This window comes from Guyanagaster necrorhizus, assembly GCF_019112545.1.
Source record: "Guyanagaster necrorhizus MCA 3950 unplaced genomic scaffold BT62scaffold_14, whole genome shotgun sequence".
NCBI classification, from domain to species: Eukaryota; Fungi; Basidiomycota; class Agaricomycetes; order Agaricales; family Physalacriaceae; genus Guyanagaster; species Guyanagaster necrorhizus.
The window spans coordinates 1,336,512-1,362,995 of record NW_025064893.1 but is presented as its reverse complement, the minus strand read 5'-3'; the positions used below and the strand labels follow the sequence as shown (position 1 = coordinate 1,362,995).

General features: G+C 48.0%; 14 protein-coding genes and 1 non-coding gene across 15 annotated transcripts; 7 read left to right on the top strand and 8 right to left on the bottom strand.

Moving 5' to 3' along the window:
- The first annotated feature begins 188 nt into the window (after nt 1-188).
- BT62DRAFT_969629 (amine oxidase) lies at nt 189-1,871 on the top strand. The gene is made up of 3 exons (XM_043188951.1): nt 189-589; nt 639-1,500; nt 1,562-1,871. Exons 1-3 carry the CDS (start codon nt 295-297, stop codon nt 1,782-1,784), a joined length of 1,380 nt encoding a protein of 459 aa, XP_043039319.1. The 5' UTR covers nt 189-294; the 3' UTR covers nt 1,785-1,871.
- Nucleotides 1,872-2,509: 638 nt separating this feature from the next.
- On the bottom strand, nt 2,510-2,596 carry BT62DRAFT_t87. The gene has a single exon. It is a non-coding gene; the product is annotated as a tRNA-Lys (tRNA).
- A 72-nt stretch (nt 2,597-2,668) lies between these two features.
- Nucleotides 2,669-3,717, top strand: BT62DRAFT_932982 (epl1 protein). Its single transcript, XM_043186466.1, has one exon. The coding sequence runs from the start codon at nt 3,160-3,162 to the stop codon at nt 3,562-3,564; it is 405 nt and encodes a 134-aa protein (XP_043039318.1). The 5' UTR covers nt 2,669-3,159; the 3' UTR covers nt 3,565-3,717.
- A 1,321-nt stretch (nt 3,718-5,038) lies between these two features.
- On the top strand, nt 5,039-5,829 carry BT62DRAFT_1076879 (uncharacterized protein). Its single transcript, XM_043179255.1, has 4 exons — nt 5,039-5,344; nt 5,391-5,490; nt 5,540-5,600; nt 5,656-5,829. The coding sequence occupies exons 1-4, from the start codon at nt 5,063-5,065 to the stop codon at nt 5,753-5,755; spliced, it is 543 nt and encodes a 180-aa protein (XP_043039317.1). The 5' UTR covers nt 5,039-5,062; the 3' UTR covers nt 5,756-5,829.
- BT62DRAFT_932980 (Rhodanese-like protein) lies at nt 5,669-6,417 on the bottom strand. The gene is made up of 4 exons (XM_043186465.1): nt 6,309-6,417; nt 6,054-6,259; nt 5,878-5,998; nt 5,669-5,829 (listed from the first exon to the last, which is right to left on the bottom strand). Exons 1-4 carry the CDS (start codon nt 6,336-6,338, stop codon nt 5,770-5,772), a joined length of 417 nt encoding a protein of 138 aa, XP_043039316.1. The 5' UTR covers nt 6,339-6,417; the 3' UTR covers nt 5,669-5,769.
- A 58-nt stretch (nt 6,418-6,475) lies between these two features.
- Nucleotides 6,476-8,087, bottom strand: BT62DRAFT_932978 (inositol monophosphatase). The gene is made up of 10 exons (XM_043186464.1): nt 7,873-8,087; nt 7,783-7,816; nt 7,665-7,732; nt 7,564-7,607; nt 7,419-7,505; nt 7,243-7,372; nt 7,044-7,196; nt 6,936-6,991; nt 6,748-6,883; nt 6,476-6,698 (listed from the first exon to the last, which is right to left on the bottom strand). The coding sequence occupies exons 1-10, from the start codon at nt 8,064-8,066 to the stop codon at nt 6,575-6,577; spliced, it is 1,026 nt and encodes a 341-aa protein (XP_043039315.1). The 5' UTR covers nt 8,067-8,087; the 3' UTR covers nt 6,476-6,574.
- On the top strand, nt 7,873-9,360 carry BT62DRAFT_181338 (uncharacterized protein). The gene is made up of 4 exons (XM_043179952.1): nt 7,873-8,144; nt 8,202-8,343; nt 8,401-9,019; nt 9,070-9,360. The coding sequence occupies exons 1-4, from the start codon at nt 8,135-8,137 to the stop codon at nt 9,280-9,282; spliced, it is 984 nt and encodes a 327-aa protein (XP_043039314.1). The 5' UTR covers nt 7,873-8,134; the 3' UTR covers nt 9,283-9,360.
- Nucleotides 9,361-9,440: 80 nt separating this feature from the next.
- Nucleotides 9,441-10,255, top strand: BT62DRAFT_994735 (uncharacterized protein; the record flags this gene model as incomplete). The annotated part of the gene is made up of 6 exons (XM_043190480.1): nt 9,441-9,645; nt 9,704-9,733; nt 9,784-9,879; nt 9,934-9,951; nt 10,002-10,151; nt 10,202-10,255. The coding sequence occupies exons 1-6, from the start codon at nt 9,508-9,510 to the stop codon at nt 10,253-10,255; spliced, it is 486 nt and encodes a 161-aa protein (XP_043039313.1). The 5' UTR covers nt 9,441-9,507.
- Nucleotides 10,256-10,472: 217 nt separating this feature from the next.
- On the bottom strand, nt 10,473-12,991 carry BT62DRAFT_981177 (uncharacterized protein; the record flags this gene model as incomplete). Its single annotated transcript, XM_043189574.1, has 15 exons — nt 10,473-10,730; nt 10,831-10,990; nt 11,179-11,204; nt 11,261-11,313; nt 11,365-11,382; nt 11,407-11,560; nt 11,601-11,946; nt 11,980-12,085; nt 12,171-12,202; nt 12,250-12,402; nt 12,515-12,557; nt 12,605-12,673; nt 12,733-12,781; nt 12,837-12,869; nt 12,926-12,991. 15 exons carry the CDS (start codon nt 12,989-12,991, stop codon nt 10,473-10,475), a joined length of 1,566 nt encoding a protein of 521 aa, XP_043039312.1.
- A 160-nt stretch (nt 12,992-13,151) lies between these two features.
- BT62DRAFT_969616 (uncharacterized protein) lies at nt 13,152-14,434 on the bottom strand. Its single transcript, XM_043188950.1, has 6 exons — nt 14,377-14,434; nt 13,949-14,323; nt 13,613-13,893; nt 13,500-13,561; nt 13,340-13,443; nt 13,152-13,288 (listed from the first exon to the last, which is right to left on the bottom strand). Exons 1-6 carry the CDS (start codon nt 14,410-14,412, stop codon nt 13,259-13,261), a joined length of 888 nt encoding a protein of 295 aa, XP_043039311.1. The 5' UTR covers nt 14,413-14,434; the 3' UTR covers nt 13,152-13,258.
- Nucleotides 14,435-14,636: 202 nt separating this feature from the next.
- Nucleotides 14,637-16,054, bottom strand: BT62DRAFT_950714 (zincin). The gene is made up of 6 exons (XM_043188154.1): nt 15,700-16,054; nt 15,482-15,640; nt 15,296-15,424; nt 14,973-15,237; nt 14,804-14,918; nt 14,637-14,750 (listed from the first exon to the last, which is right to left on the bottom strand). The coding sequence occupies exons 1-6, from the start codon at nt 15,792-15,794 to the stop codon at nt 14,644-14,646; spliced, it is 870 nt and encodes a 289-aa protein (XP_043039310.1). The 5' UTR covers nt 15,795-16,054; the 3' UTR covers nt 14,637-14,643.
- A 1,197-nt stretch (nt 16,055-17,251) lies between these two features.
- Nucleotides 17,252-18,896, top strand: BT62DRAFT_932974 (uncharacterized protein). Its single transcript, XM_043186463.1, has one exon. The coding sequence runs from the start codon at nt 17,292-17,294 to the stop codon at nt 18,621-18,623; it is 1,332 nt and encodes a 443-aa protein (XP_043039309.1). The 5' UTR covers nt 17,252-17,291; the 3' UTR covers nt 18,624-18,896.
- Nucleotides 18,897-19,456: 560 nt separating this feature from the next.
- Nucleotides 19,457-20,568, bottom strand: BT62DRAFT_932973 (uncharacterized protein). Its single transcript, XM_043186462.1, has 6 exons — nt 20,238-20,568; nt 20,110-20,186; nt 20,008-20,057; nt 19,828-19,954; nt 19,714-19,774; nt 19,457-19,657 (listed from the first exon to the last, which is right to left on the bottom strand). The coding sequence occupies exons 1-6, from the start codon at nt 20,388-20,390 to the stop codon at nt 19,637-19,639; spliced, it is 489 nt and encodes a 162-aa protein (XP_043039308.1). The 5' UTR covers nt 20,391-20,568; the 3' UTR covers nt 19,457-19,636.
- Nucleotides 20,569-21,065: 497 nt separating this feature from the next.
- Nucleotides 21,066-23,099, bottom strand: BT62DRAFT_932972 (SSrecog-domain-containing protein). The gene is made up of 5 exons (XM_043186461.1): nt 23,067-23,099; nt 22,908-23,013; nt 22,144-22,855; nt 21,663-22,093; nt 21,066-21,611 (listed from the first exon to the last, which is right to left on the bottom strand). Exons 1-5 carry the CDS (start codon nt 23,073-23,075, stop codon nt 21,181-21,183), a joined length of 1,689 nt encoding a protein of 562 aa, XP_043039307.1. The 5' UTR covers nt 23,076-23,099; the 3' UTR covers nt 21,066-21,180.
- A 344-nt stretch (nt 23,100-23,443) lies between these two features.
- BT62DRAFT_994731 (uncharacterized protein) lies at nt 23,444-26,473 on the top strand. The gene is made up of 17 exons (XM_043190479.1): nt 23,444-23,584; nt 23,634-23,724; nt 23,778-23,787; nt 23,845-23,970; nt 24,020-24,098; nt 24,153-24,269; nt 24,321-24,378; nt 24,436-24,498; nt 24,546-24,645; nt 24,698-24,795; nt 24,846-25,153; nt 25,204-25,309; nt 25,361-25,567; nt 25,623-25,769; nt 25,818-25,898; nt 25,961-26,032; nt 26,082-26,473. Exons 1-17 carry the CDS (start codon nt 23,529-23,531, stop codon nt 26,226-26,228), a joined length of 1,866 nt encoding a protein of 621 aa, XP_043039306.1. The 5' UTR covers nt 23,444-23,528; the 3' UTR covers nt 26,229-26,473.
- The last annotated feature ends 11 nt before the right edge of the window (nt 26,474-26,484 follow it).

The window sequence follows — 26,484 nt, the reverse complement described above, 5'->3', positions numbered from 1 at the left end:
AAAGTCCCCATCAGAGTCGACAAAGGGGCTGGGAACAGATCTTTCTGAAAGTTCTTCCAAGAATAAGTATGAGATGGACCTAGTTAAGGGCATAATCGACTGTTCTCAGGCCATGTCGAAGGATGTAGAGTTAACTGGAAATGGAGTCAGACCAACAAAAAATCATTTCACATCTCGGGCGAGCGGCAACTTGACGCACTCAACTGGGACCACGGGACGGAAAATGCGGGTCGTAAATCCGTTCCTGTCTGCAACCCTTCACGATGACAGCTCAGCTTTTACCTGGACCTCATCATGACGATGGCTAGGAGACCTGTAGGTTGTCTTGTTATAGGCGCTGGATTCAGCGGTCTCGTTGCAGCCAGGCAGCTCGCAGCAGCGGGTCACTCTGTACTTATCGTCGAAGCTCGCGACCGCATAGGAGGCCGGGTATTATCGTACAAGGAAGGGCAGTCATTCCCCATCGATATTGGCTGTAGCTTTGTGCATGGGTATGCAGAAGGCGTTCCTACTAGGAAACTTTTTGAAGATCTGGGCATCAAGATGACATTCCCGGCGCCAAAGCCAAGTCTTCTTATTGGTCCAAATGGTGCGATGCTCTTTAAGGGAAAGTACATCAGTCATTAATTTATATGTAGGCTTAATTCCAGAGGCGCTTGCTGAAAAGCTTCAAGCTAATCTTGCTGAAGCCTCCAGGAATGCGCTCAACGTCGCTCAAAGCGGCACGACTGAGGTTCACCTCTCCTTAGCTGACTCATTGCTCAGCAAAGGTTCAAGGCTGTTTGAGGGGCTCTCCGATTCCGAAAAGCCATTAGCAGAGTCGCTGGCTCGTTGTTTGGAGGGCGGGCTTGGTGCCACCCTCGAGCAAGTCAGTCTGCGGTGGAATGGATACGAGAACAAGTTTGCGGGAACAGACGCTTTCCCAGAAGGAGGATATCAGGCCGTCACACAGGCACTTCTGGATGCGTCCGTTGCATCTGGTGCCGAACTCGTGCTCAATGCACCCGTCTCGTCTGTATCCCTCTCTGAAAATTCGGATTCCGTTACCGTAAAGACAACATCTGGCGTGTCGTACAATGCTTTATCTGTCATCTGCACGATCCCATTAGCCGTGCTCAAGGTTGCTTCCCCATTCTTCTTCTCCCCGTCGCTTCCTTCTCGCAAAGTTTCCGCGATCCAACGGACGCACGTTGGAACCTTGGCTAAGATTCTCCTAACGTACCCAAAGATATGGTGGGGAGAGTCGTACGGTGGAATTACGATCCTTCCAGACAAATATTCGAACTCGTCCTCTTCCGACCCGAAGAAGCTTCTTTCTTCCATCCCTTTAACCTGCGCGACGCTACAGACGACGATACTCATCTACGTCGGCTGTGCCGCTGCTCTTGACATTGAAAAGATGGACAAGATCACTGTCGCCAACGTAGCTCATGAAATTCTGAAAGAAAAAATTGGCAAAGAGGTTGACGTGCCAGCATTTTCCCATTCTACTGTTACTAGGTAAATTATTCCCCTTTTGGTGCCGATCTATATTCATGTATGCTGATGACCATCCCTGAAGCTGGTCTGCTGACCCTTTTACGTTAGGCGCGACGACCACTCCAATCGTTGTAGGAGACGAGCGTTCCCCTTTTGATTTCTTCGAATTATCGCGTCCTGTTTGGGGCGGGCGTTTGGGCTTTGCTGGAGAGCACACGGATGTTGACCATCGCGGGAGTGTGCAAGGTGCTACCGAGAGTGGTAAACGTGAAGCCGAGAGAGTCTCTCAGTTCCTGGCGAGATGAGCTTGAGGTACTAAACCACGGAAGGCATATCTAGTGTGAATAAATAGCAAAGAAGTCAATTCGATTCTCAATAGGCTTAAAGAGTTTAACGAACTTTTATGAAGGCAAAGTCGTTCAATGGAATGATCTTAGCCAGCGACCTACGTTTCTCAGTCATCGACCCATAAGGATGCTGGGAAAGAGATATCAAAATTCGAACCATTTGTAGTCTGCCCTGCTGGCTGAGGGTAGATTTCCCACCATGACTGAACCTGGAGATACAGGCTACTCTATCTTTTTTCGTTGCTAACAACATTGCGATCGGGCCGACCATTGACCATCTGCCATGACGGTGCCAAAGATGAAATCGTTGGCAAGTTACAAGCCATCGGTTCCAAGCATTTACATCCGGTGGGCCCAGAAATCTTCAGTCGTTCGTGGCCGTGGCCATCTTCAGATGATTAGTGCCCAAATATTTTTAAGACAGGAAATGGTGCTGCTTGCTTGTGGGCGGCTTTCAGTCAAGTCAATGAATAAATAAAATGTGACGGTCAACGCTGCTTGAGTTTGTTGCACTGGGTGTATTTGCACAACCGTAACCTATAATCACTTTCACTTCGATCATCACTCAGATCGGACTCCATTGTTGGAAATTGACTTTGCAACTTTCAACATTCGCGATTCCCATTTGGAGATCTTGGACGTTACGGGCCAACAGAAAGTAAAATCAGTTCAAACAGAAGTATAGCCCACCGCGAGGGTCGAACTCGCAGCCTTCAGATGTGACTATTGCCTTAAAAGTCTGACGCTCTATCCGATTGAGCTAGGCGGGCTCGAAAGCACATCAATTATATATTTACACAAGGTCTCTGAGTCAGAGCCAAACTCAGTAGCCTTCCATACCACTCCGATGCACAGAATGGCTCTGTGCTCTCAGCGCAAGGCCGACCGGTCTGCCCATATCTGCTATCCTCAGGCCGTGAGCTGATGAAATCAATAATACATACATGACCCTCCATTTGGAAACCTTGGGCAAAATTTGCAGCGCGGAAGCGTTAACAGTCCTTGTTCGACATGGCGACGGTGTTCTTTCATGCTTATAGATTACTGCCAGAAAGCTTCCAGACCAAAGTTTACGTCGCATGGGCGCCAACGCAGTACGTACCGAGACCTGTATCGGTGACCTGTGACCGCGCTGCTCTTCCATCTCATTGGCTTCGCGATGTCCCGAGCAAGTTCATTACTCCGGAAGATTCGAATCCAAAGGCCAAGAGCATGACACCTTGACGTTATTAGTTGTCGACGCGGGCCGTCTGCGAGCTATAAAGTCCAGCAAACTCTGCCCGTCTTCCTTCAATACAAACCTGCTCCACCAAAGCAACTACGCGCACTCATAATGAAGCTTTTCTCCGCCCTCGCCCTCATCCCCTCTTTTGCGCTCGCCGTCTCCGTAGGCTGGGATTCTGGCTATGGCATCGGTGACAACTCGCTAGGCAATGTCGCCTGCTCTAACGGCGCCAACGGTCTCGAGACCAAGGGATACACCACATACGGCTCCCTTCCCACCTTCCCTTACATCGCATCGTCCGATGTGGTTGAGGGATGGAACAGCTCAAACTGTGGGACCTGCTGGCTGTTGACATACAACGATAGGAACATCACCGTGGTGACGATTGATCACGCTGATATCGGCTTTTTCACGTCAGAGGCGGCGTTGAATGATTTGACCAGCGGTCATGCGGAGGTTGGAAGCGTGGAAGCTAACGCGACTCAAGTTGACGCGTCCGCTTGTGGTCTGTAATGGCTGGGAAGCATGCTATGTTGGGTTTTTTAACACAGCGCGACTCGTACTTTAGTTACGCGGTGGGGAGAATGGCTGTAGTTTCGTGTTTTTTGATGTGTTGTTAAGAATAGCTCTGCGCGAATCATTTGGAAATCTATCAAGTCGTTATGAAGATCATGTCAAAGTCGACGTACTGTCATTTGCTATGGTGACCCATCTCGAATGGAAGCCCTTTAGAGCTTCACTTTCCCCGGCTCCGAAGTGCGGCGTAGTAAAATTAAGAGGCCAGGTCCAATAGATATACACTGCATTACTACCGCGCCTCGAGTGTATCTGTCTTCGGCTGAAGAAGAGATGGGCCAGGGAGGAACAGATAAATCATTCAATATGATACAACAAACTCTACATCTGCAGATAATTGGTCGACTTTCGGTGTTAGATTTCATCCACCGGTTATTGTCCGTACGTTTGAATGCCAACAACGAAAAAAGATATTCACGAGAGTGGGGAACGTTCAGTGATAATGCGTGACATTTGTTCCCAACCAGATAATATGATTCCGATGAAGAGTCGTGGCTGACAGCGATAGGTCAGTAATAGGATCAGCACCTATGCTGATAGGTAGATCATCGCTCTATTTTTCTTTCTCAGCGACGCTGATACGCACATGAGTCGAACTTGGCATCGGGAGCATTTTTCCGCTCTCAGGGCCACGAATCATCACTGTATATGCTGCAACTTCGTTCTCGCCTACCATGCGGTTTGTAGCCTTGCGATAGCAACCGAAGTGTTTACTATCTGATAGAACAAATTAGAGGGCGCTTCCTTTGATAACAGAGAAAAACACGAACCGTAAACCATGCCAGTTGCATAAAAAACCTCATAATAAACATGGCTCCAAATGTTGTAAAAATGCTTGTCAGAACAAACGGTGACCAACTTTTCGCCAAGGCATCTTAAAATTTGTTCTCACAGGTCTACTCAATGACCAAAAATGCAACGACAGGATAGAATAGGTCCACAGTTAGCTACGGATGCTCGCAAAGAGCGTGTCCTGCATCGGATAGAATATAAAGGTGCTTGAAGAAACCTCCTCGCGGCCTGAATTGCCTAGAACAGGAGCCGGAATGGTACGCTTTCGCTATAAGTGTATTTGATGAAAAATGGAAGCCTGGGAAAAGATAGGCCTTGGGCGGGCGAGGTTTGCGCGAGTTGTTTGGGAATATGCCTGACTTATAGCATGGATCTGGCGCATAAGGAGGGCCATAAAGGTGTTTGTGATCGTGACAAGTTCGGTTTTGAGAGTTCAAAGTTGTCACCAAAGACTGCCGCACGTTGCAGTTTCCAGCCCGACAGACCAGGATTTAGAAGCCTCGTAGTCCCTACGATAACGAGGTCATCCTGCGAAATACTGAGATACCACAGTTGAAATTGACAAGAAAGAAAAAACTTGCTGGGGTTACGTTGACCGGTGACCTCGGTCAAATTGCAGGTCTCATTTCCCCACCCTGGACGTATGCCTGAGGACGTGGCCGGTATATTTAAAGGAATCGAAATGTACGCGCCAGGTCTGCCGTTGTATACCGGCGGTCTTGTGAACAAGAAGGACTACAAGGCTGTAGGAATTGAAGGTGGCCCATTAGTGATGGGGGAGTTCACGGAAGAGTCGCCGATCATCACGTTCCTTCCTTTCCCAATGTCCGATGTGAGCAAGCCTCTTCCATCCAATCCTCAAGCGATAGCGCCTCCCCCAGGCGTACCCCAGCCGACGGGACACTTGCGTACCGATGTATACAATGTACGTTGGTTTCTTTCTTTCGTTCCCAGAGGTGAACCATTAGCAGTCCGTGACCAATATACTTCAAATTCCATGTGCCAAGAACGCATTCATGCAAGGATTGGTCAGCGGTGTCGGTGTGGGTTTCATTCGTGGGACGACTGCTGGTGCGTAGTTTCCAGTCTCTTGTGTTTTCTCTCACCAAGACTCTGATAGCTCCAATTGTTGCTGGGCATTGGGCAATAACGACCTTTGTTGGAATATCTGGCGTATCTTGGTACGCCAAATTCACCCAATTTTCTTCGCTCGCGGCTTACCTCCATGTCACACAGGTATATCTGCCATCGCCGCATGGCAAAGGAGCGTGAAAAGGTCATTCAAATGATCGAGAGCACCCCAAAGCGTACTGTGAAGCACGAAGAATCTACATAATAGTAACTGTATCTTCAACTCCACTCAGGTGCCCAGACTTCCTTGTCCCACTTCTCTACGAGCTCAGCGTCATCCTGATACTATGATGAGCTTCATAATACAGCCTTCGACCACCAACATACCTTGAACTTGACTTGGAATTGTGTGAACCCATCCTTCAAAATCGCAACGTCGGCTTTTAATGGACTCTCTTCAAGGACATTCTGCCGCGTCTCAGCATATATTCGAGCAGCCTTAGGACCTCTAATCCATCATCAACATCAGCTGTAACTCTACTTGCAAAGATCAGCTAACTCACCGAACCTGCGATAACGCACAATGGAACACTACCAACGGCACCTCCTTCGTTTTCTTCACGAGCTCATCGACGTCGTCCCAGAATTTTCTTGAGGGATAATTAATTGCATTCTTGATGTTCCCGCCCTCAAAGTCGTCGTCACGGACGTCGACGATGAGGTAGTCTTTGTGAGGCACTTTGTCGCTCTTGATCACTGCTGCAAGTTCCTGTCGAAGTTCAACGTGTACACTAGCGGCGAGTCGAGTAAATGCGTACGTCGTTAGTGATGTATCTGATGATGGGCATCTTGGAAGTCCTACGTAGCCCGCGAGTGAAAATAGTCAACGATGATGGACGGAGACAATGGGCGAGCATTCCCTTCGATTACGTCACCATCATGACTACAACTCACTTTTTTTAGCATTTAATGACGACGTACCAATGCCGCGTACACAGGACAGAAAATACAAATTAGACTCCTTCTATCGTACCATACTGTGGTATGCTTTTACAACCTCTACAAATTTCTACACCTCAATAGGCTATATCGGTCGTTCATAATTCAATCTCTCTGTCCGCTTCCACACTTCACGCACCAATGCTTCCTGCTGTATCCTTGGAGAACGACCCTGAGCATCTTCAGAACACGCACGGATAGCAAGGTATCTGCGACCAACGATCAGGTATGTCGATAGTGAATAAGAACACTACTCACCGCCGTCCTCCCAAATTAGCCATTGGGATAGGATCGGTATCTGAAAGACCGTCTGGCGGATTCGAGTCCACGACAATACCGCCAGTCTGTAGAAGGATGGCTATGCCCGCACAGACATCCCACTCCCAGCAGCCCGCTGCCAGGAAATTATTACATATGACACGGTCAAAGTGCACTGGCAGACTGACCTTCAAACATAATATCACCTTGACCAGAAGCAACGTACACCATATCGAGGGTTGAACTATAACGGGGGCTTAATTTCGTATAATCGCTAGACTGATGAAAGAGCCGACCTTCCAAGACTCCTCAGGCCATGAACCATACCGCCCTTACCCTCTCGGCCGCCTATTTCTGTAGCCATGTTGACAAAATTAGTGGACTTCTTGGTGAGGTTTGACTGAGGGCTATCTCTGCGATCCTTGCCCCATTCACCAAAGAATAAGCACCTGAAAAGTAATCAGTGATATGGGAGCATTGTCTGCGTTAACGTACCCCTTTGGCGCATTCTCTGGAAGTGGTGGTGGAGGCTTTATAATGGGCAGAGGCGTTAGTGGACCACTAGGTCCGAACTCTGAGATCCAGGCGCCACCTTCGGGGTGGTGTATTCCAGAGTATAGGGTTCCTGTATACGTCGTCAGTGCGAAAATTATGGCTTATCACGAACAGACCTTCTCCCCCTAGAAAAGGCGCGAATACAACGCCGACGGTTGGTATGGAATTGAGACAGAAACCGATGGATATCGCTGTCATCGGGACTGTCGGATCAAGAATACGTTTTCAGTCCGTGATCTCGTCAAGGAGGGATGCTCCTACACATATGAACCATGTTAACAGTCCCGTCTATGGGATCGACAATCCTGAGTACGAGTCATATGAGATTACGGGCTAGGACGTAAATCATGGGGAGCGCTTACCATGTCGGACCATCCTTCAGAAGAAATCTTTTTTCCTCTCCAGCGGTATAGGATTCTTCCCCGATAAACTATGGTATCTCTGATGAGCAGACGAAGAGCAGGAAGACTGTCTGCCTACGGCATGGTCTGGATATTCAGTCAGAACAGAATCACTGCACATTGATATCTCAGCATCCTCTTGACGGACCCATTAAAATTTTCTACTCACTGTATAAGTTTCTCTACGCCTTCGTCGGCGGCCGTCACTAGATCCACAGAGTTCAGCTTCTCCCGCGTCGCCAGGACGTATGTCTGTCTACGGATCTGATCTTCACGGAGGTACCGCCCAGCGCGTCGGGCAAGGTCGCAGGCAAAATCATGCAGCTTCTGGAGGTCCTGGATGGTGAACGTCGTGGTGGTCATAATCACGATCGTGGTCCGGTCCGCCGTTTGTAATTCGGGTTGTGGTTCCTTTCTTGATTACCACCACCATGCATCCAGGTATTTTACTCCTTCTTCATGCGACCACACTCGCTCATCACAATTGTCATTTACAAGTCATCATGAGCGATGACAAGCCCTCGAAGAGAGTCGTTATCCGTGCCAACAAGGTCCAGACAGAGATATTGAAGGAGGCGTATACCAAGTTTCAAACTGTGAATGTGGAGCAGCTGGAGAGTTTGTTTGAACAGACTGGCTTGCACGTTCTTCTCAATTGTGCATGGCTGTTCCTCATCATTTCGTCGTTAACTTTTAGGCCAAAGAAGTGGATCAGCAACTGGTTTATGCGGCAGAGGAAGAAGAATCGCGTCAAGCAGGAAGATGTTTTCAAGGCTGAATATCAAGAACCTGCTCTTGACACTGTTACCACGCCCAAGAGATCTGCGCCGAAGAGAACCAAGAAAGCTATGTCTGTAAAACAACTTGTTACTCCCAAGCTAGAGTATCCCGACGAAGACGAGATTCAGCTACTCAGTTCACCGCTACCTGTGTCGAAGGCTTTTGACGCGTATCATGAACTATCTGGCTCTTCACCATCTACAGCTATATCCACAAACCATTCTCAAGCTATCTCTGCTCCTACGCCTGCCTGGACAGCACCTATAAACGCCGATGGCAGTTCCAGTCAGCAGCCTTGGATCGCTCCTTCTACAGACCGTTCCCATATGCTAGGTCAGCCTCAGTTTATGCCTTCCCCTTGGCCTTTCGACGCCAAAGAGAACTTGCCGGACGACTATATGCGCACCCAAGTCGCTGACCACATGCATTATAATGGCAATATACCTTCTTCAGTTTCGTGTGCTATGCCCTACACCCAGGCATCTTTTATGCAGCAACAACCATCTTTCATGGATCAGCTTCAGTTTCCTCGTCATGTATGTTCCTAAATCTGTAACTTCGTGCGTGCTAATCGTTTGTATTGCAGCACTCTTACCCGCCGACTTCAGCACTTATTGCAGACACCTTGAACCCTCAGCTCACGCCCTTGAGGCATCTCAGCGTCCTTGCGAACCAAAACTATCCCAATGACGCTAGTGTCCTCTCGGCTTGTCTGTTGGACGAACAGCTTGGTCAGAACGACCCCTTCCAAGCAGCGATGGGCCTGGTGTACTTGTCTCGACTTGGACTGAACTGGTAGAGCTCGCTTGTCCTTTGTTACGTATTGTTTTGGTAGATAATAGTGCTTGATATGATACCTTACTGTTGTGATTCATAATGATGTTACTCGTCACTGATGACGGAATCCTGAGCCGTTGGCGGGATCGAACGTACGTGCTCGGATCGAACCGGTCCTTTCCGGCAGTTACGACTTGACCTCGTCTCGCACATAGACTAGACCAGACTCCCTGCGGTCCCTCAAAAAATGGCCTCTCGCGCGTTCACTTCGTCGTTACGCGCTACGCTGAGGCGCACTGCCCTCAACCGCGTCGCCGCCCCCAGCTGCAAGCGATTCAATTCGACTCATGCCCCGTCAGGACGGTCCAGCGATACCCCTTGGATTGTTCGCCATTTATGCCTTCCTTTTACACATACAAGGGAGAATAACCAGACTTCTACAGATTGGTTCTGCTGTCGTCTTTGGTCCCCTGGTGAGCGACAGCATAAGCGGAGGTCGACGTGTCAACTGACGAAAAGCCAGTTCTTATACCTTCTCGCGCCCGACGGCAAAAAGGACCACCACCATGACAAGTCTGAACACAAGTCGGAACCGGCTGTTGAGGAGAAGGAGGTTGAGGTACGTTTGGTTTCTGACTACTCGTTTGATTTGATTTGAATTTGTTGCTGGCAGACCGAACCAGAACCAGAGGCGCGTCTCCTTCACAGCCCTTGTCTCTGAAGACTTACCGTACAACATAGGCACCTGCAGCTGCTGAAGAATCCTCCCCGGAACCCCCTGCTGAGGCTGCACCTGTGGCAGAAACTACTTCCGAGTCTGCAACCGTGACAGATGATGAAGGGACTCCCATATCTGCCGAGGAGGTAAAAGAGTCTATTCAGCGGGCGGAGGTGAGCGTAATCATGCAGTCTCTGTTCATTCGTTGACTTTTCGTCAATAGGTCTCTGATGCTCCCAAGGAGGCTGCAGCTGAGGAGAAAAAAGAAGCATCTTAATACTGTAGTCACTGCCTTGGCTCAATATAAAACGCTTCTTTGAATGGCTATATGCCGTCTGTCAGAGAATATAGTAATGGAACTGATTACAGGAACGGTATAATGTAAGTATGTATGTGGGGTAAAGGAAATGTATGGTACGTATGGTATATCTAAGCCCAAAATCAGGGTAAAGGTGAAAAATGAGAATATGAAAGCGGATTGTGATTCCTTATGTTCATAATGCGGTGGAATTCCCAGTAGAACTTCCGAGTCCCTCAATTCTGCCGTTGAGCTCGAAATCATTACTGTCGCTATCATCGTCAGGATCTTTTGTCAAGCAGTTGGTAGTTTCGGCCAAGGTCAAAGAACCTTGCCTGACGGGCTGTTGCCCCTGAGGTGGTTGGGAATAGGCATTCAAACAGGGCGACTTCTTGAAGTTTTCAATGTCGACATGAATTATCTCGTGGCAGAACACGTCAAGGTCGAGGTCGTTCTAAGCAGCCCGTAGGTCAGTATTCTACATCAAATGGAGAAATAAGACTCTAACTTCCGTCATAGCCTATATTACGCGAAATGGTCAGCATCGCATACACGTTGGAGTAGTGTGACGAACCGAAAGGTTGTTCGATTTCTTCACCAGCAGCGAGGAAACCCAGATAAATCAATGCGGCGATGCAAACGCCTGAAACGGTATGCCAGCCAAACGTCGAAACAAGTTGGAAAGGCAGAAAGAAGGGGTAAAGCCATACAGTGCTGAAAGCGAGTGAGAAAGGAACTAGGTTATGACGGCGACACTCACTGTCTAGTAACAATCGAAGAAGTCCATGGATATTAGCAAAGGAATATACACCGCCGGCAATACACTATACCTGATATGAACAGAATACACGCTATACAGTGAAGTGAGCTTTGATAAACACGAGTAGTCTTAAAGTACTTACAAAGGCAAGGGTGTCGTCAAGATTTTCTCCAGCGCTGTAATTCGGAAAGTCACAATTTGTCAAAATGAGCGAAATAAATAACGAACTCGACAGAGTTAGAAGCTATCAGTCCAATCATAGATCCAAGACTTGTTCCTGTGACATGAAATGAGCACGAACCAAAAACCCAAAGGACTGATCCCTCACCAGGCACTGTGTTCCGATCTTCCAAGACGCTAAATCACTCACTCAAGCGCCTCAAAATCTCTAGAGGAAGGTTCTCCCCTCCGCCCGCGACTCGGGGACGATGCTTTTTGCCATTGACAACAGGTTGTATGGGTCCGCCCCTTTTCCTCTGGCTCCTGTCCACGCCATATGGATCAGTTCCTACGAAGGAAGAAACCTCAGGATCAGGACTTTCAACACAACGAGAGGTGACGAACAGTGCTCAGCAGAGATTTATAGTTAGTTCCCTTGAACCATCCACGTATGGTACTGAAGAAGCCAGAAAAAGGAATGAGGTCACCGGAGACTCGGTCCATCACATTGTCGCTACTTATTTGCTGGGATGGCTGGAGCGCTCGGTGTACAGAAAACGAGGGAGTATTTTGCCTTAGTTGATGCCGGAGAGAAATGCTGGAAGTGTGCTTAGAAAGGTGGAATGTTCCATATGCATTGATAGGCGGGATGATAGGATCCTCCGTGTCAAAGCTGGGACGTGAAGTCGATGGAATAGAGGAAGACAAGCTGTGCCCGAGGAAGAGATGGATTGGACGCAATACGATGCGCCTTGGAAGGAACAGGAAGGGCAGTGGACATTACTGCAGCTTTCTGCTCGGCCGTATGTTCGTGCCGGGCGCGAGAAGTTTAAAATGGAGAGGTTTGGACAGAGATATTCTACGTACATCGTGAAGAGGTCGAACAAGATCTTAGAGGTCCTCGTAATAGATTCCGAGTTCGCCTGGTACCCTGGGAGATCAAATTGACAATGTATTGGATGTAGAAGATAATACCTCTGATATGGTGCTTCGTGGCCACAGCGAACCTGAGAAAACATTGTAAGTATGTATGTCAGAAAGCGAAAGAGCTTACGTCTCCACAAGATCCAACGCCATTCTTTTTTCTGCCATGACCTTGATCATCTCCCCAGGCGACCGATCAGTCCGACCAGACTCAATCTCCTGAGGCATATTTGGCGTCAAGCGAGGAGGAACATGGAACCAAACGAGTCGACCCACAGTGCGACTGTACGTTGAATTACATCGGACCAACATGTTCTCCCCATTCAGTAGCGATCATAACTAAGGACGTCAAATTACACCCAGAAGCACGGAAGTCACGTATAGTGGGGGCTTACCCGCTCATAGCACGGTATGAAATCACAAAGACGATGACAACGCCTGTAACACTTACATAAGAAAACACTGACGAAGGAAAGGACACGCACCAAGGACTGTGGGCATAACATTAGGGATACGTAGGTCGAGGTAATCCTTCAGTTGGAGATAAACAACCACTTTGAAGACATTAATACACTTCATATATCCTCCTCGAGAAGTGTGGGAAAGTCCTTACGAGCTGCAAACAGCGTGTGGAGGAGCACGGCTGGCCATATACGCCATATCTTGGGGTCGGGTCGGGCTCACTCGAGCATCGTGGACCAGTGGCAAGCCACGTACCACTGAACCCCGACCGAACGTCCAGCAAAAATGCTATAAGGAGCCTGTGGTTATGTATAATCAGTGAACGAAGCCCCGTTGGGCTGGACTGCAGGAAGGAGTGCGTGTTTTCCCGTCAAGGAGCATTTTGCAGGGCCGCGATTGATATTTGCCATTTCAAAAAAGCAGACGTGGGAAAGAGAGAAGAAAAGAGAGAAAAGAAACGTAGGTCCGGTCTGTAACGACAGGGACAAGCGCTGATAGGAACGAATAGCGCCCACATCCACATGACGATCGCATCACGATCATAAATTGGCATACGTTTTCACACCCACAGTCCGTAAAAATATTTATTTGAGCTGGGCCAAATAAAGTCGTTACACTGAAAGAATCGTAAACATTCCGGTAATCGCTCTCGTCCTCAACTGCCGTCCTGCTTTTATCTATGATTCGAAAGTGAAGCTCGCACCAACCTTGCTGGACATCAGTATCAGGAGTTAGTAGAGACAACGAACGAAACAAACCTTGTGCGAGGGGCCACCGGCAGCGGTAGTGTCGTTCAACTTTTGAGTGTCAAGGGCAAGACCGAAGGAAGCCTTGAAACCAGGACGAATGTTCTGAACATAGCCTGTATCATAGAACAATATTGAGTACGACATAGGTGTATGAAAGTAATGATTATACCCAGGGCAAGGACACCAGAGTTGTTGATCTTGGCCTTGAACGCAGTGTTGGCATCGAGGTAACTATATATAAACTTGGGATCTGCACCTAACCCTGAATGATAGATCACTCACGTCTTAGCACCCACTTCAAGCGCAACACCGCCGTAGGTCGCCTTGGTGTCATAAACAGCCTTGGCACCTGCCTCAACATCGGCATTGACACGGTGGTAGTAGCTGGCAGAGAAGGTATTCAGGTTGTTGAGACCGTGAATAGTGACAGCGTATTCGGGTGCGTTGTAGCCAACGGCGGCGGCGTATCTGGTGATATTGCCCTCCGTCACGTTGTAAGCGCACTCTGCACCAACAAGGAACCCATCGCGGCCAAGGACAGTATCAGCAGTGAAGGTAGGCCCCTACATCGAAAAAAAAAAGATGAGAACGCGAATTCAAGCACAGGGGTTGACCGACTTTGTACACGTCAAGAGCAGCACGGGTGTGGACGCCAGACTGCTTGTAGGCAGCATTGATCAGAGCCGACTTGTTGCCCTTCTCAGGCTGGAGAGTCGTGTTCAAGTCAAGCTTGAGGCCCTTGGCAATCTGGTTCTCAATCTCGAACTGGGACTTGAGGATGTTGGCGGTGGTCCAAGTCTGCGTGAAGGTGAAACCGTGCTTGCGGTTGGTGTATTTGGACTCGATGTCGCCATTGATAATGTTTGACTTGTTGTCCCTGTTGCCGCCAACCTTGAACACGACGCCTGAAGGTGTCTTGGTCTTGACCTCGAGGGTCGCGCCGGAGAAAGGGAAATCCTTAGTGAGGAGGTCGTTCGACGACTTTCCGAGATCCTGAGAGCCATGCGTATCGACAATAAATTCGAGAAACAAGAAAAAATAATTACCTTCCAGGAGGGTGGGACAGGCTGAGGGAGAGACATGACGGTACTGAAGAAAAAAACGTAGGGGAAGGAAAGAGACGTTGACGAACGTGGGAAATCGGAGCACGTTGGGTCAATTTTGCCTCCGATTCCGCATCTCTCCCGCATGAGGCCTTACGCAACTCGGCAACTCAGTGATCAAGTCTTGCCTCAAGACGACGCAGCTCGGCAAATAAAAATAGGTATTGACTTGTTCATGAAGGAATGTATACTACAGGGATGTAGTCCTGTTCAGAAAGCAACTCCACGATATGTTCGCATCTGATCTTGCAGACGAGTAACTTGGCCATCAGTGAACTCCGTCATGCAGGAATCATATGAATAGTCCATGTAGTTATCTGCAGATGCACGTCAGGATCAACCGGAATAGCTGTATTTACCGAATACTCACGGACGGGATCAACTCCAGCGCCAGAGCACGTATCGCGGTTCGTCGGACATCCTGATGCGGGAGATTCCTCTGCCGGAGTATCATCGACATCGTCACCGTCACCGTCGCATCCCCCCTAGAAAGTATTTAATAAATCGTCATGTGAACAAGGAATGCGACTAAATGGCACCTGGAAGGTGTGATATAACCCAACCCAATGGCCGGCCTCGTGCGTCAGCGTCTGACCTTCATTATAATTTTGGGTGGAACCTCCGGGAAGGGAGGAAAAGAGAATGACAACACCGTCATCCTCGGGGGCACTCTCATAATCCCAAGGGAAGGTTGAGTAGCCGAGGAGACCCTCGCCGCTACCAGCCTCAAAACCGACAGTATAAACATTGAGTGTGGCGGCATCTCCTTGACGAAGTTGTTGTTTCATTTCAGTTTGTGAAGATCTGTCAACAGTGGTGTGTCAAGTCCCCAGTTCGATGACAAGTGTATTCCAACGCTCACTCATCCGGACCAACATTTGAGAACCAGTTGGTGTTATCAATATATGAGGTGTTGGCAAGCGTAAACGAAAGTCCCGAATTTGCGTAAGCTGCATTCAATACATCTATCTGATCAGATATTTGAGTGTCGCTGCAGGGCCCAGTCAGAAGCGGCTCGCAAAATGAAAGAGTGTAAAACAATGCCCACTTGACGTAACCACCTGCCTCGGTCTGGTCCGAGTAGATGACATGGAACTGAACGTCGATAGTCGCATTAGATGCATTTTGGGTCTTCAAAACTTTATTGTTCCTGAAGTGTGTCTCTGCAGCTAAGATCCTCTCGTCGCTAATAAAAGTTCCACAGCGGCTATAATTGATTCTGCGTCATTGCGAATTTACGGATTGAGAAGATGGAGCTCGACACACGAAATCGTCTGTCGTGGCTTCACTGATCCAACAAAAGGGTTCCCGAAGACCGCAGAAGAGCCTACAAGAAGTGGGAGAAGGATTGTGGTGAACATGATCAAATAGATTCACGTTGAAAACGAGGGACAAGTCAAGAGTAGAACCAGGAGGTTCGAAGCTGCAGCCAAGAAGGGTGCCAGCCTTCTTATACCATTGATGGTTGACGCGTTGTTATACTGGCTGTCATTTTGGGTCCAAAAACGATGCGTTGCAGGGGAATTGCCACGAAGAAGGGCTTCATGGACGCATTGACTCCTCGCATATTTGGACAGTCGAAAGGCGAAGTAGGAAGTCTTGGCAACGATAAAGCTTGTACCCTGACATTGCTGTAATGGCATAGCACATGCGGTATTGCGAGAAAAGTATGATTCATTGGTAAAAAAAAAAAAAAAGAAAATTTGGGTGTAGGCATGACGGATGAGATTCGCGATCTCCACAGTAGTAACCAAGGGGATATGGTGTCACTATGTATAGTATCCTGGTAGGCAAGAGTCGTCAATTGTCGTAAATCGAAGCAAAAAGTACATACAGAATATGAAAATCATGCCACATCTAGACCGTGATAACAATGTCATGGTTACACATAATATATCCAGTGCATTCGGCTCGACCCTTTTTGTCCAAGGTTAAGTCCCGAGTACAGCACAGCGTGTTTTAATACCAAATAGCGCCAGAAGGAACTCCCGCGAAAAGTATGGAGGGCTTTCCTGCTAAATCCCAAGTAAGACTTCATTTCTGAACCATGAACTAGGGAGGAAGCCGACTCACACACATATTCAGAAAGATGCGTACGCAAGCAAAACGCAAAGAAAGTGCAGTCTCGCAGATAACGCTCGCGAGTAATGCAAGGGGATCCGTGCGCGAAAACTATGCATGACAATTTGCTAGCCCGTAGTTATTCAAGCAGTCGTCCCGAATAGCAGTCACTGCCACACCGAGTATCCACAAGGCGGTGTCTTTCAAAGTTGAAGAACAACATCTAGGAAGACGCATCCGGCCTATCAGTGCTCCTCTTTGTCATCCTTCTGGAGCAATCAGGCGCCGTGAGGTCCACTGGTAGTCAAGTCAAAGATACTTCATAGTAAGGATGTTCGTGTTCAGCACAAGGCTGGCGTACTGGAATTAATTTGGCTTTGAGATCCGAAGAATAGCCACAGGCTTCCGCGTTGTTCGAAGCATCAGGAAGGGGAAGCCCATGAAGAACGAGTGCTTCGAGCCAAGTTAGACTCTAAGTCGGTTTCATCAGGACTGTAGGGCTGAACTTTGCAACTGTTCCTATTTCTGCAACACTGTAGCTTGAATGTAGATGAATGAGGCCCTCGTTAGCGACAAGTATTGAAGATGCAAATGAAACCCACGAATCACCAAGGAGCTAAGCTACTACGATACTCCACACATCAAATTGAAGGAGGAGCCTGTTGTAATGAAAGAACTTGGACGTTGAAGGAAGACAGGCAAGCACATTAAGCATGCAAATCAAGAAAAAACGGCGGGTCTACCGGCCCGGATATCTGTTCGTACTCTATCACTCACCGTCTTCAGTAAATTTCAAGATGTTTCCCTCTGTCACTCTCAACAATCTCCCGAACGAACTCCTACTTATCATTTTTCAAGACCTCGATACCTCGAGCCTCATTGCTGTTTCATGCCTGTGTAGGCGAATCAATGCCTTAGCACTTTCGCAAATCCTCTTCCCGCGTACAGATGATCTCGAGACCGGACTATGCGCCAACGCTATGCGGTTCGGTGGTCCCTGGGGCCGTCTACCATTCAACTGCGTGCCTGCTCTCCGGCTCTCCTTCTCGATGAAGCACCCCGTGCATTTCTTCTCTTGCCAATTCTCGCTGGTAGAGTGTGTGAAGGAGATGGAGCAGGTAACGAGGCTTTTCAAGACGGGGAGAGTGTTGGAATATGTTTTCTTGCGCTTCCCAGAATTTCCAGCTGTCTTCCGGCAGCCATCGACGTATTCTCCCACAGATTGTGGTGCAGCGTTTTCGAGCCTCCTTCGTCACCTGCACCGCGTGCAGTCACATACACTCGACATAACCTGCGCACCCCAAGTCGAGTACGACGACAGGACCAAGTTCGATGGACCCGCCGTTGGCACACTCAAGGATATCACCATATCTCGCGCTCATTTTATGCTCACAGATTTCTTCCGTGACTGGACCGTCAGCACGATGAACCTGTCCCCCCTCACGGCAGTGTCGCTTGAGAATGTAGATATTTCCGCCCTGCTTCCCTCTCTCTCTCTCTCATCCTTGCAAAAACTCGTTATCCGGTGTCCTGATCTGCATCTCAGCGACATCATGCCCTTTCTATTGCGCCATCCTACCATCCGCAATCTCACGCTCAGAGTGACCTGCGACAATGCGACCCTTGCCCCAGGTTCCCTTCCTGAGCTGAAAGATCTCAGCTCTTCGGCGGAGTGTCTGTCTCAATTGCTCTCTTCTCCTGGTTCCATGCTCCACCTTCACAGCGTGACCTGCTATGGCTCGGTCACCCCCTTCCCTATTACACCGCCACCCTCAAATGTCGTGCAGATGCTTTTCCAAAACGTCGCCCTCCATGGTGCCATCACCACTCTTGATCTGCCTCTCTCAGATTTGAACATATCGGAGGAGTGGCTAAGTGTGACTCCGAGATTTGAGCACCTCCTTACAGGAATCACAGCCTTGTATATCGATTCCTCGATAAATGCCAAGGAGGAGAGTGTGGTGAAGCAGCGGATTATAGAGTCGATCGTGCTGTTTCCAAAGGTGGAGACTCTGACGTTGTTCGGGTGGCCACGGTGTGAGGAGTTTGCTAGGAGTATAAAAGCAGCCTATCCTCGTCTTCAGAAGGTCTTTTCGGGTCTCACGGATATTTCAAGATCCATTATTTAGCACAAACTTAGGTTGGTCTCATAACAACGTCCAATTCTACATCTTAAGATTTTGATCTGAGTGGGGATGCAGGGAATCCCTACTAGTGAGAGGAGTTGATACGCGTCGCTGACAGAATAAGGCAGACGCTACTGCTCGCCACAAGCGTGATATGTATGTATGCTTGCCAAGGCAGTTTGTTTCCTACCTTTTATCGCTGACGTGGGTATCTCTCTGTTGAATGGATGCATGATAGTCGATAGGGACTTACCTGGTCGTAAGCATATTGGTTGGTAGAAAGTATCAGTGCTGCTTGTGCCATATCTTCTTCCTTTCCTGGACGACCAGCGGGCGTATGAATGCCCTTCTTCTCGTCGTAGTCAGCTGAGATGGTCCACTTGTTTTGCTCGTCTGAACCATAGTCAATAGTATTGGGAAAACGCAATGAGCACCCGGGCCGATGCCGAGATCAAGCCACGTGGAGCCCATTCAAAACCGCCGGAGATGGCCGTTCAACTTTTTTTCATCGCACTCATGTCAAATTGCAGACTCTTGCCCTCTTATTATACGGCTAGTCTGTGCCAAAGCAGTGCGTACAGAGATACCGGATGTCTTAGTGCTTGACTTTCGTCGCGTTTTTCTTCCCATGGAGGGAAACAGAGCCGGCAGTTCATACATACTGAAAATTTTCATCCTGGAACCGTTTTGCTATACGTCTCATGCAGTGTGAATTTTGCCAAAAGCCACGTTAACTCTGTGGTAATTATCATTATGATAATAAATGATATCGCGACCTTCTCTTTTCCTTTCCCGAAAACCTCTAGTCGACCGGTTGTCATCAACCGTGAGACCGGCTCGAGTCTCGCTGCCATACGAGCTTTCCCCCTTCTCGCTGCATTGTTTTGTTCTCCTCAAAGCTTTTAAAATTTCAATGATCATCCATTCACCAGTCAAATGGTAAACCTGTATATATGCAGAAATAGGACATCTATTGTCGAAAGCTACTAGCGAAGATGGATGTTTGTCAAAGGGCATCAGTTTCCATCATTTCGGCACTGTAACATTCATTAACTTTCAAAGCTTTCGCAAAGTGACAAGACAGAGAACTTACACAAACTTGGACGGCAGCACCGTTGCAAGATCCTGAGTTAACGTCGCCTCTGCAAGCATAGCTATACCAAGCGGAATGAGTAAGTCGAAGGACGATCTCAAGAACTGTACACACTTTTGACCACCATAATGGAGGCCTGTAATCGTGATAGGCGCCGGCGAGCAGGAGAACAGTGGTTCGTCGCAGACATTGGTAGTAATGGCTCCAGCCACCTGGTTACAAGAATCATCCACCACGGCGTCTAGGAATTTCGCATCAATTGCCGCACAGAAGGGGGATTTTAAGTTCACTTACAGCCCTCCTTTCCAGTGCCGACGTCATACCCGAGGTCTATGATTCCATAGCTGTGCATAGGAGGTCAGTACCGTGTGTAGATGGTCGTGCTGCTGAGCGTACTTGTAACCGGGACAGATAGCTGCAACAGAAGAAGCCAAGAAGGCCACGCTGACCAAGTTAGCAGGCTTGAATTGTATCTATGGCCAGGTAAGATGTGGCATACAGATCAAGAAGTAAAAAAGGTTCACAATTGTGAGTGGGAAATGTGTATGCGAGAACAGAGTGGGTGCTGCTGAGGCTGCTGTCCCAATCCTACATTTTGAGTCCTTTTGTACACTCAGGTGCTGAACCACGGGTACCATTTGATGGACTGCAGTTCCAAAGTTCGACGTCCGTAACATGTTTCGACAATATTTCTAGACAATCCAAGTCAGAATCCGTGAAAGACGGGAAGGTAAGGGCTTTGTATTTTAGTCATGTCCAGTGCTAATAGGCAAAATGATCCGAGTATATGTCTGGACAGAGCCGCCTGAGTAGTAATTTTGATCGATTTATTAGAAGGCCTTGTTTCGGTTGATTTACATAAAGGCTAGGTAGTGATCCGTACTAACGAGAATTCGAGACGCGAGATGCCTTAGGGGCCCTTGTTTCGTACGACGTAGACACGGGTGTTGATACTCAATTTCAAGTTCTTAGTAACAGTTAGAATCTAAGAGACGCTCTTGCCAGTGAATCTAATCAATGAACAGAGGGACTGCAGAGGCACGAGGAGATCAAAGTTCCGTATGTTACGGGCGCAAACTAGTTTGAGCCTGAACCTTTCTTCCACTGGCATTTCCCAAATAAGGTCAGTGCTTCGTAGATAGGTCGTTGTTGCGTTTCTGTCGAGGAGCATCGACGACGAACATTACATACCTACCTTCTACGCCATCTTCATAGTATAGCAGGAGACTACTTGTTATATCATGGACAGTATTTTCGTGAGCGTGGCAGCCTTTCTTTGATCACCAGGATCAATGACCAGTCTAAAAATGACTGAGGATGCTCCAGAAGATTGATTCTAGCAGATATTTATCCATCTTTCGACAACTGTCCTCAAGTCAAGGGACGTTATTATGTGTCCGTTAGTGTACAATAGAGAGAAAGATATAATTTAACAGAGCCTGCAGAATGAAATACGACTATATTAGATCAGTTGGACGACGTTTTCTGCTTTTTCTTCGGCGGCTCCGAAGCCTCTCCTTCCTTTTTCTTAGGCTTCGGTTTGGGTCTGGGCTTTTCGTCAACATCCATAGCATCGCCGTCCCCGTCACCATCAGCCTTGGGCTTGGACTTTGGTTTCGGTTTCGGTTTGTCTCCGTCAACATCCATGGCATTGTCGGCTTTCTTCTTCTTCGGCTTGGATGTCTCCTTCTCTCCGACCTCGTTATCATCCTCAACATCACTCTCGGCTCCTTTTGCCTTCTTTTTGGGAGCGCCATCTATGTCTTTGACTTTCTTTTTCGTCTTTTTCTTCTTGAAGTCACGATCTCCGCTAGCGTCAGAGGCGGTAGCGGCCCCACCCTCAGACGAGTCACTCTCTGTCGGAGAGCCCGAATCGGAGGACGAAGCTTCGAAAGATTCTGGCATAAGGATTAGCGATGTTAAGGGATTTAAAAAGACAGGTCATTCACCATCAGACTCGCTATCGTCATCGTCATCACGATTCCTTGGCACCTTTTTAGGCCCATCATTGTCCGAGTCGATACTACGCATAGATTCGTCATCATCGTCATCATCACCCACAGCGGCAGACAATAACAACTCCGCGTCTGGCACTTGTTCACTCTTGATTTTAATCCTCTTGTCTTTGAGGTAGGCCTGCGTGCTCTCTTGTTCTTCCTTGTTTATAGATGTAAACGTGTATTCAGGACCGTTTTTCGTGACGATCCGAAGGTCAAATGTCCGCGCAGCTGTGGCGACTCGAGAGAAAAATACTTGATGAATTTCAGATAGTTCAATAAGCGTCGGTTGCTTGGAAACAAAGAAGATGTATTTTTCGAGCAAGAAAAGGTCTCCTTGTGTGGCTTTGAGATTAGCTTTGATGCCAGGGTGACCATCACGACTATGAAAGATAAAGATGAGAGTCACAGAAGCAGTGAGGGTAATTCTCACCTCTGGAAACTCCCAGCACCAATTATCTTTTTCCCGGATAGCGCACGGAACAGACTTGACACGACCTCGAATGTAGGATCTTCATAGCTCTTCTTCAGCCGGTCATATTTTTCGATGTCTTCCTCTGACATGTTCAATTCAGCCGTGATCTCCTCCTCGCGAGTGAACTGCATGACAAGATACGGATATCGCGTCTGTCCTTGGCGGATGGGGTCATTGAGACCCAATATGAAGAGAACGTGCTGGTCATCCTTGGGTAGGAGAAAGAGACGTGATATACTGGAGTAGACGATCTTATAGTCGTAGGTCTTACCACGCAGTCGCAAGAACCCAGAGTACATGTCGACGTCATATCGACCTCGAGGAGTGAGCACAAGCACTTCATCGAAGCTGAGAATGATGTCGGCGGAGGGTGCACCGATCTCTGCCTTCTCCTTCACCAAGTCGTGGAAGACCTGAGCAGCGCTCTGCTCTTCAGCATCATCTTCATCGTCCGACTTTTGGGACCCGTTCTCAGACCCTTTCACCTTGGGCTGAGTGCCAGGAACAAAAAATCGGATTTCGGTCAACTCGTCTGCATGCTTAGACTTTGAGATTCCCGGAGTGAATTCAAGTGCGACCTCGGTGCGAGCAGCGATATTGGAGTTGTTAACTTGCTGCAGATTCAGCATAAACGCCGTTCTGTCTGCAACCATGAATGCAAGCTCATTGCCTGTGTGATGGTATCAATGTCAGACAAAATACAGACTAGATTGGTAGCGTACCTTGGAAGTCTGTCACGCCCCAGTTCCAGCCTCTCAACGACACTTCCTTGGTCTCCAGCGTGATGTTGAAATGTTTTCGCATGAGTGCCTCAACCTTATCGTGATCCTGACAACGCATCAGCACAAGGGTATATCAGACAAACACAACGAATGTATCACCTCTCGCATGAAGCCATCGAAGGTCTCTTTTTTGTGGCCAGCTAAGCCAACTCGGAGTTGAAAATTGCGAGCGACGCGCAACCACTGGGCCCACTTGATTTCTGGGGCTTGCATCGCAGTAACGCCTTCAGACTCTACACCTTTCCAGGCCATGCCAGTCGCTGCGACGCGAAATTCTGAGAATTTTATCAACGACATTGTCACATCGTATGAGGTCAAACGTACTGCCAATCTCCTGCGACGTGCCATGGAAAATCCTGTCGAACTGGGTTGTCATTGTACACCGGTGTGATGGTGGTCCAGAGTCAAGAAACGCGCCGCGCGACGGACTTTGAAAAAAGTCTTGACGCGTGACGCATTTGGACGCATTTCGTCTTCTGCCTCTTTCTCCCACCTTTGCTTAGGATCTCAATTTTCGTTCGAATACTTTACGCCCAAATAATTGCTACTGATTTCTGTGTAATGGAATCCTTGGAGGCGAGGTCGCGCGATGTACAGGAGCGAACGTTCTGCAAATGGTCAGTGGCACAATATTCCTTCTCTCCCTGCCTTTCACCGTTTATGTAGGCTCAATACGAAGCTCGAGCTTAATGGTTATCCGCCCATGTCATCCTTGGTAAAGGATCTGTCTGATGGCGTTCGGCTCATCCAGCTCATGGTGTGTGCTTGATTGTGGATTCTCCGTAACGAATGGTTCGAGGATGGGAACAGGAAATCATGGGTGCGTCCTGCAAGTATTCATGAAGTCCTTATCACATTTCTGTCCGCGACATCTCAGGCGACGTGTCTCTTGGTCGATACAATAAGGCTCCCCGAATGCGGATACAAAAGGCTGAAAATGTTAATAAGGCTCTGGAGTTCATCACTTCAAGAGGTGTTAAACTTACAAATATTGGGCCGGAGGGTACGCCAGAATGTTCCCTTGGCGGGAGCTAGCTCATGTCGGTATCCAGATATTATCGATGGGAACCTGAAACTCATACTGGGGATGATATGGACTCTTATTTTACGATTCACGATTGCGGATATTAGGTGCGTGTTATCGCTACTTTTTCCTGCAGTCTCTTGTCTAATACTCTGCTATAGTGAAGAAGGTCTTTCTGCAAAAGAGGGTCTCCTACTCTGGTGTCAACGAAAGACGGAACCTTACAAGGAAGTCAACGTACAAGATTTTTCACTCAGTTGGTCCGACGGCCTGGCCCTGTTCGTATATAAACGTCGCATCTCATTCAGTATCCTAATTGTGTCCGCAAGGTGTGCTTTGATTCACTGTCATCGACCGGACCTGTTGGATTATGATAAGCTCGATAAAGTTGGTTATGCTTTTCTACTTTCTGCATTCCGTGGACGGCTGACGCCAACGCTTTAGAATGACAGGCATGCTAATACAAGATTAGCTTTCCAAGTTGCTGCTGACCACCTGAATATTCCGGTATGCAGTTCTCGCCAGATTTCGATTGTTACTAAGTTACTGGCCAGCAACTTCTCGAAGTGGAAGATTTATGCGACTCGAACCATCCTGATGAACGGAGTGTCATGACTTATATCGCAAGTTTCTTTCATGCTTTTTCATCGATGGGTCTGTCAGCATCCTACTCTACCTCATCCTGCGCTTATTACTATGATTGTAGACCAAGCGGAAACTGTGTCTCGACGAGTTGACAAATTTGCCGAACTGATGCAATCTGTATGGTTGTCACGTAACGATTATGAGCGCCGCGTCAAGTTGGTAGGTAAACATTCTCTTTTATTGCCGTAGCTCTTACGAAACTGTGGAAGCTTCTTCGTGCCCTTTCGGAAATCCAAGCGAAATGGTCCGCAAGTATGTTTTCAGGTACTTATATAGACGCGAAGAGTCACTCTGCCGACTTCAGCACTTACAAACAAACCACCAAGCGGACGTGGGTAACTGAGAAACAGGATATAGCGACCTTGTTTGGCAATGTTCAGACCAAACTGAAGACATATGGACTACGGGAGTACGTTCCTCCCAAGGGTCTCGCTCTCTCAGATCTAGACGAGGCGTGGAAAACTTTGTTGGCTTCAGAGGCGCAACGCTCCCGGTCCATCAATGCCCAGATACGACAGTATGTGGTTCTCAAAGCATGTAATCTCCATTTATTTCTCTCTGGTTCAGGATCAAGGAAAGGCTGCGAAAACAGTTTGCAGATGTTGCGAATGATTTTGAGCGTCGTTTGCATCTTATATCGTCAGAGCTAGCTGCTGTTGATGGCCCTCTTGAAGTATATCCAGTTCGCATTTTGCTCATACAATATTGGTGAACCCTCTTTTAGGCACAACAACAAGAAATGCAGCATATTCAAACTCGAATACCAGCCCTCTCGGAGACCCTAGCTGACGTCGCTTCGGCTGAAGCTGAGTGCGCGGCTGCCAATGTCGAAGAAAACGACTATACGGTGTTCACTTGTCAGGATCTAGAGTTTGAGCTAGAGCTTGTTGTGCAAAGTATTGCCAAAAAGATTGCTTTCATCGATAACCAGGTACGACTCATTGACGTGGACTCTAATAGCTCACTTACCGAGGTCGCCTTATCAGATCGTTTCACGAAACATGACCAATCTCACGCCCGCCCAGCTAGAGCAGTTTGAAAGCACGTTTAGGTACTTCGACAAGGACGAGTCGAATACTCTCAATCAGTCAGAAATGACGGCGGCCTTGGCGAGTCTAGGCATTGTGTATTCTGTAAGTGCGATGCCTGCCGATATTCATCATAGCTAAAGTTGGGTGCAGGACGAGGATATGAATTACATATATGACCAAGTGGTGCAAGATTACGGGGCTGTGAGCTTCGAGGCCTTCATTAATCTTTTGGTGAATGATGCTGCTTTTTTTTTTGTTAGTGTCAACCGACTTTAATTAATTTACTTTTCTAGGTGGATATAACTGAAGATCAAACGTCTCCTGAGCAATTGCGTGAGGCTTTCCGCGGCATTGCTTCCGACAAGGTTTGCCTAATCTCCCTCGGCCGAAAACTCATCCTCATCGTATGTGCAGCTTTTCGTAACAGAATTGGACTTGCGCATCGCCCACCTTCCGGCATCATCCGTGGACTATTTGAAGGAAGTCATGCCCGGTGTACAGAACGAGGCGGGGGAACCAGAATATGATTACGAGCGATGGCTGGACGACGTTTTTGCATAAACTGTATAAGTGTTAGTACATGGAAGAGTAAGAGGAGGGACTTAAGTTCGTTTGAACGGGACTAGTGTTTTAGATTTGTTTTATTAGGCGACAAGTATTGCTGAAATCAGAGCAGGTATCTCTGTTGATGAGTAGTGTATTTACTTCCTATTTCTACTTATATTCCGAATGCTTGTTATAACCCTTACCTATTTTCTAGCGTTACGCAGGATTTGACATTAAACATTGGAACTTTGCAATGTCTGAATGACTCAAC

Bases quoted from the DNA above. Each gene is read 5' to 3' on its own strand.
- BT62DRAFT_969629 (XM_043188951.1), top strand. From the start codon at position 295: ATGACGATGGCTAGGAGACCTGTAGGTTGTCTTGTTATAGGCGCTGGA. The intron at 590-638 runs GTGCGATGCTCT...ATTTATATGTAG, and splicing joins TCTTCTTATTGGTCCAAATG to GCTTAATTCCAGAGGCGCTT. The intron at 1,501-1,561 runs GTAAATTATTCC...CCATCCCTGAAG, and splicing joins TCCCATTCTACTGTTACTAG to CTGGTCTGCTGACCCTTTTA.
- BT62DRAFT_932982 (XM_043186466.1), top strand. From the start codon at position 3,160: ATGAAGCTTTTCTCCGCCCTCGCCCTCATCCCCTCTTTTGCGCTCGCC.
- BT62DRAFT_1076879 (XM_043179255.1), top strand. From the start codon at position 5,063: ATGCCTGAGGACGTGGCCGGTATATTTAAAGGAATCGAAATGTACGCG. The intron at 5,345-5,390 runs GTACGTTGGTTT...AACCATTAGCAG, and splicing joins TGCGTACCGATGTATACAAT to TCCGTGACCAATATACTTCA. The intron at 5,491-5,539 runs GTGCGTAGTTTC...AGACTCTGATAG, and splicing joins CATTCGTGGGACGACTGCTG to CTCCAATTGTTGCTGGGCAT.
- BT62DRAFT_932980 (XM_043186465.1), bottom strand. From the start codon at position 6,338: ATGCCCATCATCAGATACATCACTAACGAC. The intron at 6,260-6,308 runs GTACGCATTTAC...GAACTTCGACAG, and splicing joins TCAGATACATCACTAACGAC to GAACTTGCAGCAGTGATCAA. The intron at 5,830-5,877 runs GTATGTTGGTGG...TCATAGTATCAG, and splicing joins AATTCCAAGTCAAGTTCAAG to GATGACGCTGAGCTCGTAGA.
- BT62DRAFT_932978 (XM_043186464.1), bottom strand. From the start codon at position 8,066: ATGACCACCACGACGTTCACCATCCAGGACCTCCAGAAGCTGCATGAT. The intron at 7,197-7,242 runs GTACGTTAACGC...ATTACTTTTCAG, and splicing joins CCAGAGAATGCGCCAAAGGG to GTGCTTATTCTTTGGTGAAT. The intron at 6,699-6,747 runs GTGAGTAGTGTT...CGTTGGTCGCAG, and splicing joins GCTAATTTGGGAGGACGGCG to ATACCTTGCTATCCGTGCGT.
- BT62DRAFT_181338 (XM_043179952.1), top strand. The intron at 8,344-8,400 runs GCACGTTCTTCT...GTTAACTTTTAG, and splicing joins TTGTTTGAACAGACTGGCTT to GCCAAAGAAGTGGATCAGCA. The intron at 9,020-9,069 runs GTATGTTCCTAA...TTTGTATTGCAG, and splicing joins AGCTTCAGTTTCCTCGTCAT to CACTCTTACCCGCCGACTTC.
- BT62DRAFT_969616 (XM_043188950.1), bottom strand. From the start codon at position 14,412: ATGTCTCTCCCTCAGCCTGTCCCACCCTCCTGGAAG. The intron at 13,894-13,948 runs GTCGGTCAACCC...TTTTCGATGTAG, and splicing joins CTGCTCTTGACGTGTACAAA to GGGCCTACCTTCACTGCTGA. The intron at 13,289-13,339 runs GTTTGTTTCGTT...ATGTCCAGCAAG, and splicing joins CCGGTGGCCCCTCGCACAAG to GTTGGTGCGAGCTTCACTTT.
- BT62DRAFT_950714 (XM_043188154.1), bottom strand. From the start codon at position 15,794: ATGTTCACCACAATCCTTCTCCCACTTCTTGTAGGCTCTTCTGCGGTC. The intron at 15,238-15,295 runs GTGAGCGTTGGA...CACTGTTGACAG, and splicing joins TCAAATGTTGGTCCGGATGA to ATCTTCACAAACTGAAATGA. The intron at 14,919-14,972 runs GTGCCATTTAGT...AATACTTTCTAG, and splicing joins GGTTATATCACACCTTCCAG to GGGGGATGCGACGGTGACGG.
- BT62DRAFT_932974 (XM_043186463.1), top strand. From the start codon at position 17,292: ATGTTTCCCTCTGTCACTCTCAACAATCTCCCGAACGAACTCCTACTT.
- BT62DRAFT_932973 (XM_043186462.1), bottom strand. From the start codon at position 20,390: ATGTTACGGACGTCGAACTTTGGAACTGCAGTCCATCAAATGGTACCC. The intron at 20,187-20,237 runs GTGAACCTTTTT...ACCTGGCCATAG, and splicing joins CACATTTCCCACTCACAATT to ATACAATTCAAGCCTGCTAA. The intron at 20,058-20,109 runs GTACGCTCAGCA...TCCTATGCACAG, and splicing joins GCTATCTGTCCCGGTTACAA to CTATGGAATCATAGACCTCG.
- BT62DRAFT_932972 (XM_043186461.1), bottom strand. The intron at 22,856-22,907 runs GTACGCTACCAA...ACCATCACACAG, and splicing joins GGGCGTGACAGACTTCCAAG to GCAATGAGCTTGCATTCATG. The intron at 22,094-22,143 runs GTGAGAATTACC...TATCTTTCATAG, and splicing joins GGTGCTGGGAGTTTCCAGAG to TCGTGATGGTCACCCTGGCA.
- BT62DRAFT_994731 (XM_043190479.1), top strand. From the start codon at position 23,529: ATGGAATCCTTGGAGGCGAGGTCGCGCGATGTACAGGAGCGAACGTTC. The intron at 23,971-24,019 runs GTACGCCAGAAT...GTCGGTATCCAG, and splicing joins TACAAATATTGGGCCGGAGG to ATATTATCGATGGGAACCTG. The intron at 24,646-24,697 runs GTCTGTCAGCAT...CTATGATTGTAG, and splicing joins TCATGCTTTTTCATCGATGG to ACCAAGCGGAAACTGTGTCT.